This window comes from Nothobranchius furzeri, chromosome 15 (genome assembly GCF_043380555.1).
Source record: "Nothobranchius furzeri strain GRZ-AD chromosome 15, NfurGRZ-RIMD1, whole genome shotgun sequence".
Lineage (NCBI taxonomy): Eukaryota > Metazoa > Chordata > Actinopteri > Cyprinodontiformes > Nothobranchiidae > Nothobranchius > Nothobranchius furzeri.
This window is the reverse complement of record NC_091755.1, coordinates 31,376,564-31,390,311: the sequence shown is the minus strand read 5'-3', so window position 1 is coordinate 31,390,311 and position 13,748 is coordinate 31,376,564. Positions and strand designations below refer to the sequence as shown.

At 42.3% G+C, this 13,748-nt stretch overlaps 1 protein-coding gene and 1 long non-coding RNA gene across 9 annotated transcripts in view; one reads left to right on the top strand and one right to left on the bottom strand.

Annotated features, from left to right (window-relative positions):
• prdm16 (PR domain containing 16) overlaps nucleotides 1-8,207 on the bottom strand; it is a 208,045-nt gene extending 199,838 nt beyond the window's left edge. For all 8 annotated transcript variants that reach the window (XM_054746352.2, XM_054746357.2, XM_054746353.2 and 5 more), the window contains exon 1: nucleotides 8,071-8,207. In XM_054746352.2, the coding sequence (XP_054602327.2) occupies nucleotides 8,071-8,107 (37 nt within the window). In that variant the 5' untranslated portion in view covers nucleotides 8,108-8,207. The remainder of the gene's footprint in view (nucleotides 1-8,070) is intronic.
• A 153-nt stretch (nucleotides 8,208-8,360) lies between these two features.
• LOC107390705 (uncharacterized) lies at nucleotides 8,361-12,350 on the top strand. Its single transcript, XR_011516644.1, has 4 exons — nucleotides 8,361-8,548; nucleotides 8,966-9,331; nucleotides 9,636-11,705; nucleotides 11,808-12,350. It is a non-coding gene; the product is annotated as an uncharacterized lncRNA (long non-coding RNA).
• Nucleotides 12,351-13,748: the final 1,398 nt, after the last annotated feature.

Genomic DNA, 13,748 nt, shown 5'->3' with positions numbered 1-13,748 from the left:
ACTATTTCCTGTCCTGTCTGTCTCTCATCTTCCTGCATCTCCTCTAAACTCTCCAGAAAATCTGCTGCCTGGATTCTTACTTTTTCACCTCATCAGTTACTTTTGAGCACATCAAAGGGATCTCCTGACCGCAAAGCGGAGAGCGTGTTTCGATGCTGCGTCAGTGAGGTGAAATCACCGCAGCACAGGTGATGAGCTCCGCAGTAGCAGAGCGCTTCAGGCACAAATAAGACAGAAAATAGAGAACATGTGCGGACATGAACGATCGTGTGTTAATTATAGTTTTTTGGTTGCACCACTTTGAGAATGGACCGTGCGCTGGAAGCAGCAGCCTGGAGCGCTACGCAACAACGATCATCACTCTGCCGCTCTCTGTTCAAGAGTCCATGAATGATGTAATATAGGTAGAAAACGTTTTTCCGGCTCCCCTGGATGTGTAGGACATACAGCTCCCCCATAATTCGATCCCTGCTCCTGGATGAAAAACCGGACATTTTCATCAATACAAGAATTACCCGGACACCCGGACAGAGAGTGAAAAGTGGACATGTCCGGGGAAAAGAGGACGTACGGTCACCCTAGTTTAATAAAAAGCGGGAGATCACAGATACAGTATTTTGCTCGTGCCCTTGCTGCCCTGGGCCCTTTAGAGTTCGTGAACCCCTGGGCAATTGCCCATATGGTTAATCCGGCCTTGCACCCAAGCATGCATTCATTAACACGCTGGTGGTGATGAGCTACACTGTAGCTACAGCTGCCCTGGGGCGCACTGATGCAAGCAAGGCTGCCAAAGCAACCACTGCCAGCAGGCAAGATCGGTTAAGTGTCTTGCCCAAGGACACAACAGCAGCATTCTCTACCAGGAGCCGAGCTAGATCCCGCAACCCTTAGATTACTGGACAACCCACTCCACCTCTTGACCATCCGTTTCATTTTAAATCAAAGTTAAGAGGAACAAGAAACTGGGAACATCCTAGAGCAAACATCTGGACCTTCTTGGGCATTCTGCTTCATTCCATTTCAAGTGATTTGTTCCAATTCCACCAACTGTAGCACCTGAAGACTCGTTTAGCATAGAGAGTGGCTATGGTAAACGGGGATGGGGGTGCACGATGTGCGGGAATTTCTAATACATTTATCCCGTGCACTACACTCTGCTTAATGAAATTAAACCACACCAGTAGTGGCCTTTTGTCTCAGGAGAATTCCGTAATCAACATGCCACCAGTTCTCATTTTGTATGAAAACAAATGGCAGCTGGTGGATATGGGCCTAATTGTGTTGCACCAGTGAGGAGCTTGGAGCGAGGGGAAACTTGTAGCACCAGCGTAGCACAGCCAATTTCCATGGACAGCGCTCGAGTGAGGTGGTTGAATAAGCAGGGGCATTTATCGGGGGAGGGGGGCTACCCCTCTTCCACTCTCTCCTCCTTGTTCTATCCATCATACTCACAAAGAAAGTTAGCCAAGTATTACGCAAATGGAGAACCGGTGAGCCCTCTCTGCACCAACGCCTGGCAGGTTCACGGGATAATGACAGCTCAATTACTGGGAATCTCCTTGTACACCCTCCTCCCAGTACAATCCCACACCCGTCCCCGCCCTGCACGGCAAATTTGTCAAACTCGCCAAAACGACGGGTCTGACAGTGTAATCACTAACCGTCCCAACTGACATGAAAGAGCTCTTTATCTGGCCAAATCAAAGAACCTGATCTCGAAGAGAAAGGCGGTGTGTGTGTGTGTGTGGGGGGGGGGGGGGGGGGGGGGGGGCTAGAGTAGAGAAATGCCCAAGAGAGACACGGAGATGCCTCTAATCCACTTTAATGAGACACCGCTTGCCCATCTTTGTGGTAACAACGACACGCAGTGAGAAAGACAGTGAGGAGGGGGAGGATGGAGGAAAAGAGGAGCGGGGTGTAGAGAAGATGAAACCAAGGCTTTGAAGTGTCGGTCTGATGAAAGGAGAAGCAGCGGAGGGAGTTTACACCCACACTACTGTCTGCCTGCGAGGACAGGCCAGCAGCCCAGGGGACAGAACAGTCAGTCTGTTTATCTGAACAGGATGCGCCATCATCGACACGGCTGCTGTGGGACAAGGAGCGATGAGATGGGCTACAGCGTGTCACAAGAAGAAGCATTAAAAATGCTCTGACCCTAAACGGTGTTAATCCTTCAGATCTGAAGGACTTTCCAGACTTTTTCACGTGTTTTAAAAAGTTACAATCTCAAGCCTTGTAGATAGCTTCCCGAGTGGAAAACAGAATGTATGTTCTTTAGGAATGATTAGCTCAGCGTCTTAAAACAGCTCAACACTTTCAGTTCTATTGCAGTTTTGCAACAACCTGTTTTTTTATTATGAATTATTTAATTTTCTTCAAATTTAACATTTTAATTCTTATTTTTGGATTTTTGGGATCATTTACAAGAGTACACATAGCACAAACAGCAACACGTAGCAATTCTGGTGTATTTAGTGATCAAGAAATCGGTCTAGCCATTAGCCTATCAATCCAGACAGACGTTAAACTACATCTCTGAACGGAAGTTGCAAAGAAACCTCTCAACAGTTATGATTTATTCACATCCATTTTTGTTTTTGCATTCAAAGTCACATTGCACTGCAGAAATGTTGTGCACGTCTTGACCTTTTTCCACCTAATCTTCTCGAATATTACATCTAAATACACCAAACAAAAAGAAGGCTGTAAATGAAAGCGTAACAACAAGGACAAGCTGTTCAGAAATGGATGAAAGGAAACGCGTGTTAGGGTGAAAGAGGGAGAAATTGAGGTGGTTAAAACCAACTAAATCAGGATTAGACCCAGATAAGACTGGTTACAATGTTGAGCAATCCCAGGGATATCACAAAGCAAGACGGGTGGAGGGGGGACGTTCGGGGGGAGAGTAGAGGGCTGCAAAAGCACGCTAATTAGGGACTCGACACATTTGCCCTCTTGTTTTGCAAACAACACACACTGTTTAACAGCGGGTGGTGCACAGTTCCACACAGAGAGATAATCATTTAGTGCTAATCAGCAGCAGTAAAGATGAGATGCATCCTGAGGGATTCTGGGTTAAATCTAATTAAGTTGCTGCAAGTCAAGTTCAGTGTGGAGTCTTTTCAGCTCTTCTTTTGCTTACATTGGTCTACTTCTAATAAAGACCCACCCCGAGCTGCAAACTGGAAACGCAGAGGGGGTGGCTGATGAAAAAGAAAACACCTGAAAGTCTCCCGGCCGTGTCAAAATCTGCGCCAGTGAGGGATCGGGAAGTTGTTGTTTTTTTTAACTACAAACATGGCAGATGAGGTCACAGTGCAAGGTGGGAAGGAGCCAACGGGATAATGTGGGGTCAATGTATCAGTGGAATGAATGGGATTTGGAGCCATGTGCAAGAGCTTAATGTGCTGGTATTTTGTGTGTCAACTCAAAATTTGACAAAGCCAGCATGAGAGCGGGCGGGAAACACGAGGTCGAAACGTGCACGCCGTTGTGAAAGTGCCTGTGTGTGTGCCCAGATGCCCACCCATCGCTGTGGCCAAGGTCAGACCTCGAAACGGTGACAGGACCTCCGACGACTGTACAAAATGCTGCACACACACATGCTAGTTTGTGCAGCCACACACACATTTAGCCAGCCAACAGTGCCAGCTCCTGCTGCTCGGATGACATTTACACTCAACCTTTCTAGTTTGTGATTGATTGGGGTTAAAGCATATCAATGCACCAAAAATCTGTCACTGCTGAGGTGTGCATGTGTGTGTGTGTCCATGCACATTCTGTTGTGTGTGTGTGTGTGTGTGTGTGTGTGTGTGTGTGTGTGTGTGTGTGTGCTTGTACATCAGTGTCTCAAAGCTAAGTGGGAAACAGCAAGTCAGCCTTCAGTGAAACTCAGCAGACATTCAGTGTTCAGAGTATTGAACAGAAGCAATGCCGCAGCTGTCTCAAATAAATGCACCAGTGCTTTAATAAATCAAGGCAACAAAGCTTTTGTGATGAAAGCGATAATGTGATATGAAAGTGCTGCGGTGGAGGCAGATGTGGGACTATTTGGATCCCGTGGTGAAGAGATGAAGTGGGAATGATGTTTAGAGGAGGTGAAATGGCTCAAAAGGCATTCTCAGCCATATTTCAGCATTTTTTAAATTATTATTTCATTGCACTTGACTTATTTGGAATCTTTTATTTCTCTTTTCCTAAAAGCACGCTTTGCCAAAACAGCAGTGCAGTTGCAGTTGTATAGCTTGCTGAATAACAATGAAATCATGTCCCAAGAGAGGAAACCGAACCTGAGGATTCCTGCTGGTGTTAAAAGGGGAGAGGAGAATCAAAGGTGGTGACTAAAAAAGATTTAAAGATGATAACTGAGGAAGAAATCTTCATATTTATTTATTTTTATTCAAAGCCTCAGAGCTGCAAAAAAGGGTTTTGTTTAATGGATCGTGGAAGATTCTGTTTTATGGGTTAATGTGGTCACATGACTCCTCTGAACACGTTCTGTTGAGACAGCAACAATATTCTCATATCCAGCTGTTCTTTTGCAAGAAAACAAAGAAAAAACTGAAAAAGATGAAAATAAATAAAAGAGAAAAGCGATGTTGATCACTAACAAACATTTCTATTCTGCTACAAATCTGACTTTTAAAATGGTCGGAAACACAGTTTAACGGTCAGATCAAATGTTTGCAAGATGATTGTATTAAAAATATTGACAATTTGCAAAACTATTTAAAAATGTATATTTTAAAAGTCTAAGGACTGATTCAAGATGCAAAGCTGGATTTGCTTTTCTTCTCCAGACTTTTAGAAAAAAATAAAAAATGCCAACAATCTTTCAACCCAAATTAAACAAAACAAATACAGAAAAATACTCAATATCTTTAACATTTTCTCTCATCTGAATCTTTCTGATGCTCAGACTTCAAAACAAAAGCACCCCTGCTCTGATTCGTGTCATTTATAAGGCCAGGCTCTAATCTGTGAACGTGGATGGGGACCGTGTGACACATCACAGCTGCATTACATTGGAGACCCTGGGCGTTTAACCAGAAGTTAAACATAGCGGCCATTGTTGGTTTTCAAGTGTTACGGGTTGGGTTTTACTACTTCTGTCAAAATATAAGAAGCTGTTGAGCCAGGCCAAGTTCATGACTGTGAGTCTGTGTAATAATGGGCCTTTAACACAGAGATCTGAAGAGTATCTGGAAATGTGTAAAGACAGCGAGGGTCAGACCGGCACTGGGGAGGGTCAGACCCTTGGATACTGTGCATTTGTTCTGGGAAGTGGAGGAAAAGTGGGAAAAGTGTTCTTAAAAATAAAAATATCTGATATTTTTGCTTTGTACTGACCTGATAATGCAAGTGAAGGTAATCAATAAAGCTGTGTTACAGGGGAAAGGTTGTTTCACGTTTCCATTCATATTAGTTCTGCTGGCTTTGGAGCAGAGGTCACTGGGCAAATGTTCACAGCGGTGTGTGTGTGTGTGTGTGTGTGTGTGTGTGTGTGTGTGTGTGTGTGTGTGTGTGTGTGTGTGTGTGTGTGTGTGTGTGTGTGTGTGTGTGTGTGTGTGTGTGTGTGTGTGTGTGTGTGTGTGTGTGTGTGTGTGTGTGTGTGTGTGTGTGTGTGTGTGTGTGTGTGTGTGTGTTGTTCAAAAAGAAAGAAAGAAAGAAATAGCACTCACTCAACCGGAAGCTTTAATTGATCCAAAACCAATTTAAAGCTACAAACGGACCCAGAAGAATACTATAATAAAACAGCCGCAAGGTGTTGGGTTTTACACACACACACACACACACACACACACACAGCCTGCAGTGCACAGAAATAACTTGCACATGGACAACCCTCAACCCTAGTTGGAACAAGGAACATCCGGGTCATTTTATATCGTTTATTATTTAATAAATGGATTTTTATTTTAACTGTGCAAAAGTGAAAAATGTCAACACAAAACCAGAAATGTAAACATAAACAAAATATAATATAAACAATTCATAATAAAAAATTTACATTTCATTTTAAATGATCATTAAAATGAATTAGATCATCTGTTTTATATAGTGGAGAGGAAGTCATCATGTGTGTGCATAAACGGCTGCATATCATAACACACACACACACACACACACACACACACACACACACACACACACACACACACACACACACACACACACACACTCCTCTCGGGGCCTTCCGCCAGGCCGTGTAACGTAGAAAATCCACGTGAGGGTTAACAAACATGAGCTGCATGCGAGCCACGCTGACAGAAGCGTTCCCCTCCCAAAAAGAGCTCCGCTTCCACGCGTCATATTCAAAAGCTGCGGCTCTCTGTGTGTGTTTTGAATATTAAGAACACGATATTTTTCATGCCTGCAGCCTGCAACGCTGCAGCCCTGCACATCTGAGGCCTGCAGAGCGCAGCGACGCTCCAAAGACAAGCATCTGTGTTCATTAGCACCCGGATCAACACACCACCAGAGCTGTTTAGAGATCAAGACCAAGAGCAATTACTGATCCTCAGCGTGTTTAAGTATTTTCACAAAGCAGCCTAATTAGACTCCAGATTTTCAGTCTTCTCGGGGTTTTTTTTTTCTTGTCCTAATCTTGGACGGAAACTCGATCCCTGCATGGCTGTCAGAGGCCAAAAAAAAAGTTTAGAGCACGAGGTTTAAATGATAACGATCAAGACATAATATTTTTAGTTAATTATTTCTCTATGTTATTTATTAAAATGAACACTGCAAACATGACTGTGAAGATAAAAAGAAAAATCGTTTTAAAACAATTTTAAGTTGGTTAAAAATACAAAACATGTATAATTGTATTATAAATTTGACATATTTAGTATTTTATAGTGTATAATTAGATCATTAGAATTAACCAGAGCTGTGATTTGAGATTATAAACAAAGATTTAAAGGCCTTTAGAGGCAAAATGTAAAAAATAAATCATAAATGGTCTCGTTATACTTCCTGGTGTAAACCTCTTTGTAAGGTTTGTTTATTTTCTAAATTCGTTTTAAATTGTTATTAATGTAATATAAATAAATGACCAAATGTATAGAGATAATAAACCAAGAGGCCTTTAAATATCATCATAGTAAATAACAGCCGACCTGTGGATAAATCAGCAGAGCGGTCCACAAACAGCTGCTAAACAATAAAGTCCCTTCATGCTAAAAGAGGCCTAAATAAATAACATACGATCGATGAATCGATGCAACATCAATAAACAAATGTCAAACAATAAACACGCTCCTTCCGTAACAATGAAAGCTCATGTTGAAGAAATGAATACATGATTTTTTCCGTGTGACGCGCGCAGGAGTCCAGTCAGAAGGCTGCAGCCTGCGCGCTTTGGAGACACATTATTGATTGGCATTCCCTTGAGGAGGAACCAGTCTGCAGCCGTCCGGTGGCCCTGGGACTCAACACCTTTACCGGAGAGCATATCCTGGGCGACTCGAGCGGCATCGTTTTTTTTAAGTCAGCATTGAAATGTTGCCTTATTGCCAAATTCCCCATCTCCATTCTGCAGGCAAGACGACGCGTGCGCCCAGCGCGGCGCGGCGCGAGCTGTGCAGGCAGCTCTCAGCAGAGCGGTGCCACAGCGCCCACTATTTCAAAAGCCGGGAATATTATTTCACAACACTTGGAACGGCTCTATAAAAAAGTTACTATCCATTTCGGGAAGTTTGTGTTCAGCTTTTGGAGCGGAACCGCGCGCCTCCGTGGGACACGAGAAACGCGTAAAAGTACTAGATCGAGCTGAGATGTGGACGATTTAGTTTCGCGTTGAAATAACTAAAAAAATAAAAACGCACCAGCGGCGATTTCTGGTCTCACGTGAAAGTTTCTGACACTGGAACCTGCGAAGCCAAAGAGCGCAGCGTGCACAGATGGAGCAGTGCAAGCGGGTAGTTTCATTTGGAGTTATGAAAAAGTTATCTATGGACAAAAGAGGCGCTCCATCTTCTTTTAGTGCCATGGCAGAGGACAAGACGCACGGGACGGGCAAGACAAAGCCCGACGGCTGAAAGCGGTAAGAAGGGGAAAAATGAGACCTACTTTTGGCCAGCTTTCTCGCCCTCGCCTTGGATCTCATCTTGTCGGCTTGTAGATTCCTCTCGTCGTCCTCCGTGAGCCCAGAAGCAGCAACAACACTATCTTCATCTCACCAGCATTGTCAGTTTGGACACCTTCGCACATGCGCACAGGCCATTCAATCTGACACCCTCGCCCGGGCCAAAAAACTTTCCAATGTATTCATCATCATCACTTTTTTTTGTCCTATCGTCTCCCCTTTAGATCACTTATCTCTTCCCCTCCTCCTCTTCCTCCTCCTCCTGCGCTCTCCGACATCTCGCCTCTCCTCCCTCCCCCCATGCCATCCCCTCACTCTCTTCCCCCTTCTCACCCCTGCACCCCACCACCACCCGCCCCATTCAGCTCCTGCCAGCGCCGTCTTGAATTTTTTTTACCCCTTTGCAGACTTGTTTTTTTGCTTCGCCGCGGTGGACGCAGAGAGTAAAGAGCCGAGGTCAAGGTCGGATTAACAACTCAGTTATTATTATTATTATTATTATTATTATTATTATTATTATTATTGTTAAATTTTATTTATTTTGGGGAGTGAATTTTCCAGTGTTTCTATAAATGTAAATTGGACTTTTTTCACCCTGACTGGCGACGAGCGTTTACAGATCGTGTTGTGACGCAGCTGATATCTCATCCTGACCTGTGCCAAAACGTGCTCCAGTTACTGACGTTATTTTTAACTTCATTAATGCACACGAGGGACGGAAATAGGTCCGAGGCTCAGTTGTTGTAATAACTTAACTGTGTGTGTGTGTGTGTGTGTGTGTGTGTGTGTGTGTGTGTGTGTGTGTGTGTGTGTGTGTGTGTGTGTGTGTGTGTGTGTGTGTGTGTGTGTGTGTGTGTGTGTGTGCCTCGCTGCCCCCAGGACACGCAGCAGCAGCAGCTGTTTGGATGCAGGAATGGAGTCTCCAGCAGAACCACAGAGAAGCCCAGCCAAATTTTCTCCTCCTCTCGTTTTGCTTCAACTTCTCATTCGTAACTTTTTATATGTGCAGCTCTTGTTTCTGTTGCGGAGTTGTGTGTGCAGGGCTGCACGTGTGCGCGAGCTCACCGCAACACCGAATTGGTTTTATTCCGGAAAACCTAAAGGACGCAGCTCATTTTGTGCGTGCTTGCACCTGTTTGTTTGTTTGTTTGTTTGTTTGTTTGTTTGTTTGTTTGTTTGTTCACTGCAGGACGAGGGAGATGCACCTTTACTGCACGTGCATCTACGTCCCTGATCATTTAAGAGGTAAAATTTTACATCGATTTTTGTAACAGAACATTTATAGCTGATGCATTATCTGTAGAATATCTTAATAGCGTTTATAATTAATTAGATTTATTATTATTATTATTATTATTATTATTATTATTATTATTATTATTATTAAAAGACACATTAGTCATCTCCTTACATGTAAGTTGTAAAAGCATTTATTTCATTTGGACTTCATCATTTATTAAAAAAAACATCAGTATTAATAAATAAAATGTATTGTTTAAAATGTATTTTGCACTTTCGTCCAGCTGGTGATTATGTTGTGTCTGTGCAGCGCCTTTAGCCCTCCTGTCTAAGGGACTGGTTCCCGTCCAGTTCCGCTGGATAAAGGCGGCTCTGGAGTCGATAAGAGATCGGAGCTGCTGTTGTCTGCTGGGAGTGTGGCATGGAACACGTTTATCGATTAATCATGTATTCACACCAATCGATACAAATGTATTATTATTATTATTATTATTATTATTATTATTATTATTATTATTATTATTGTTATTATTATTATTATTATTATTATTATTATTATTATTATTATCATTAATTATTTTTAGAACACTTTCAAACATATACCAGAACGTAGCTTCGTTGGCATCTAAGAGAAGCAGGTGAAGAGTTCCTGTAGAAATTACATGAATTTTGTTAATTTTTAATAATTGATGACTTAGTCCCTCGTGTAAAATATTAAATATATTTCTTTCAGTGAAGGGAAAATTCTCAAAAGCTCAAATATCTGCATGCAGTGCGGATGAAAGAAGCAGCGAGTCGATAGACTAATAATAAATTGGGTGAATAAGTGGACAAAGGTTTTGTTTATGCGTCTGAGGGAACGGACATCAATAAACCATCGTCTCAATCGACTTGTTGATGCTTCTATTTTTCACCCAGAAGATAAAAAACAAAGAGAAACAAAAGAAATCCAGCAAAACTTTGCTCAATCTTGCGGGATTGTTCCAATACAGTTCAGGCCTGCGCCTTTTTGGCTCGGACAAATGATTTCACACGGTGCAACTCATTCTAAAGGAGCAATTAGCTGCAATTATGCTTGCAAAGAAGGAGAAAAAGTGTTTCTGTCCGTGTCTGACCGGCAGGGAATTCTGCACCATTTAAATGGGAGTTTGTGCAGAAATGTGGAGAGGCTATGATGGGAAAACTTCGTCTTCTCCTGTTGAAGTCTGGAAGGAGCGCTGCGCCACTGGCTCCGTCCCAGGAAGCGCCACGCGCCACCAGGGTCCCTCTTAGTAATCCTCTCTAATTAGACTAAAACGGGAGCAGACGAGGCTCTAAACGGAAGTGAAAACAAACAAAAGAATGTTTAAACCCATTTTATTTCAATCCTCTGAATATGTTTTAAATAATTAGGGCATTCTTATTATTATTGTTGTTATTATTATTATTTGGGGTGAAGGATCTCATACTGTAATGAAATATTGGTTGCATATGATGCCTTTTGAGGCTGGTTGGAACAATTAAAAAATATGGTAATGTAAACAAACAAATACAGACCCCCTCCCTGCAAAAATAAATAAAAACATTAAAACATTTGATTATTCCCTCGCCTCCTGTTGCGTGCTTCATATCCAAAAGCAACACAGACTGATTGAAACAAGATAATCTCACAGAAAATCACCTGGTCACAAGCCTCCAACAGTTTATATTAGTTTTCTGACAGCGACGTGAAAAGATTGACTCCCTAAAACCAACAGGCGCGTGCGCTCATGAGAGGTGCGCGCGTCTTGGTTGAGGCGGGGTTCCAGAAGTTTACGACAGAGTGGACTGCTGTGGTGAGACTGCGGTGACTGTACCTCCCACCCCCCCTCTCACACGCACGCACACACACACACACACACACACACACACACACACACACACACACACACACACACACACACACACACACACACACACTGTAACACAAGCTTTATCCGCGGTGGAGAAGGGCTCCGGCTCTCTGGATTAGGGCTCATGTGCGCAGATAAGATCGTTAGATATGTGGAAACTGAGCCCCTCTCGCGGTGAGGAGCGCGGATGAGAAGCCGCAGCGGGCAATGTTTATTTATTTGTTTAGATTTTTTAGGCGCGTGAGCTTTGTAAATTACCTAACTGTAATTCTGGCTCTGATGACGCCACGGGAGATAAAACACATCCAACAGCTCACGCCTCTGTCACTTGAAACATGCAGACCAAATGACGTAGTCATATGTTTTTCCACTGATTGATAAATTCTCCAGTTTTCCCAGCAGCTAATCAATCACGCAATCTATTTTCGTTCTGTCCTCTCATGAAGCCTGAGGAGAAGCTCGGTCCACAGAAGTCCTCTCCTCTAATGAAGCACACAGAAGCTGCCCTGGTAATTATTAGACATTAATTGGGTTCAGGACCTTGCGCGTCTATGGGAAATGGGAAATCTGACCGCTAATCCAAGACATTTCTTTGGGCCCGTTTTTTCCAGCGCTGTTAACATGCTGTCAGAAGCAGACGGGCGCTGCTCTACAGCTACGGGAGCAGGCAAGTGAAGAGGTCAAAGGGCAAATATAGTGCTCAAGCGCGCTGCAGGACGCACGGTCTGAAGGCGAGTTTCCAACAAAGGGGCTTCACACCTGAGGAGAGCTTGCAAAGTGCAAGTTTATTTAATTTGTCACCAAACACACAGAACCATGAAAATAAAGAAAAATAAAGAAACATCTGTTCATTTTTTTTCAAAACATACATTTATTTTATTAAGTGGATAATAAAAAATATACTTTAAAATAATGATTTATTTAATTTCTTCTCCGAGGACTAACAAATATAGCTTTTACGCAGTTATTATTATTAGTAGTAATAGTAGTCGTAGTAGTAGTAGTAGTAGTAGTAGTAGTAGTAGTAGTAGTAGTAGTAGTAGTAGTAGAAGAAGTAGTAATAGTAGTAGTACTCAGAATAATATATTTGTGATCTTGTTTTCCCTTTTAACATAAATCAATGAATACAAAATAAATAAAAATGAATAATCAGACCTTAAAGTCTAAGCTATTTATTATTATTATTATTATTATTATTGTTGTTGTTGTTGTTAATAATAATAATAATAATAATAATAATAATAATAATAGCTCTTTTTAAAATGAAACTGATATTTTCAAGCAGAATTTATGCAACATTTTTAACATTTTTGTCCAAACCAGATTAAAATCCCGAACTGGAAAATGTAAACAAAAAATAAAACATATCAGATTGCAAAAGCTTTTCAAAACATTTTCCCTTGTGGCCCATCATCATTAATGTGTTGTTTTTAATTAATAGCTCGTTAATGTCGTCATCCATTTCCCCGCAGATCAGACGACCGCGAGGAGCCGACAACCCCGCCAAACAAATGCACATTAAAATATCGCCGTGAGGCGCGAGTGAAAATTACCCCGATGTGAAAATGACCTTAATATGATGTAATCAATCACGCTGTCTGCTGGGACACCGGGAATCACAATGTTAATCTTTAGTTTGGAGTGCAGGGGAAATGGCCTGTCATCTTTTACTGCACCATGCGCCAAAGAGCGCGCTGACGGGGTGTGGAGCAGAGGCGCCTCACTGTCACATAAAAGCATAAAAATATAATTATTTATGTAAATAAGTGTTAAACCAGAAATAAAATCACATCAAAAATGATCTTAAATTACTCTGTTTTTATTTATTCTCTTAATTTCTAACAGACTTTTTCAAATTATTCTATTGAAGATTGAAATTGATCTTGTTTTCCGTTGAAGATCCCAAATTAGAACTAATCAGGTTGAATTTACACACATATTGTGCTAAGTCTAAGTAAAGTGAAAAGGAATAACTACTAATTCGATAAAACTTTAACTGCGAACACGAGCAGTAATTTCCCTTTTGGAGGGAGGCTGGTGGAGATGGATGAGTCCAGTTCTTACACCGCTGTGTGTGTATTAGCACCACAGACACACACACCACTTGGCAGGCCATGAGAGGCTCATGTGGGTGCTGAGGCCCGTGCATGTTATCATTAACAACTGTGGACAGACAGAACAGGCCGAGCCCACAAGTGTCCGTTTCACACCAGCCTGGCATGGCAGAGGGCTGGGGGGGGGGGGGGGGGGTATCCCTTTAGCAGCTTCTGTGATTTCTGCATCTTCTCTCTGAGCCAGACCTCTCTGAAGGCCTAACCCAATGTCTGAGTTCTCACCTCCTGCAAAGATCGGATCTGGAGTTTATTCCTTGACGTTCCAGTTGTAGTAACTCAGCAAGAGCCCTGAAATCAAAAGCAACAATTAGTCTAGGCAATTATGTGAACTGAGCTCTCCAGTTAGCCGACAAAAGCAAGACACATTTCTCATTCTGGTTTTGATTTTTGAAAAAAGACAAAGGACAAAGTCATATTCTAACACCTTATTTCATATTT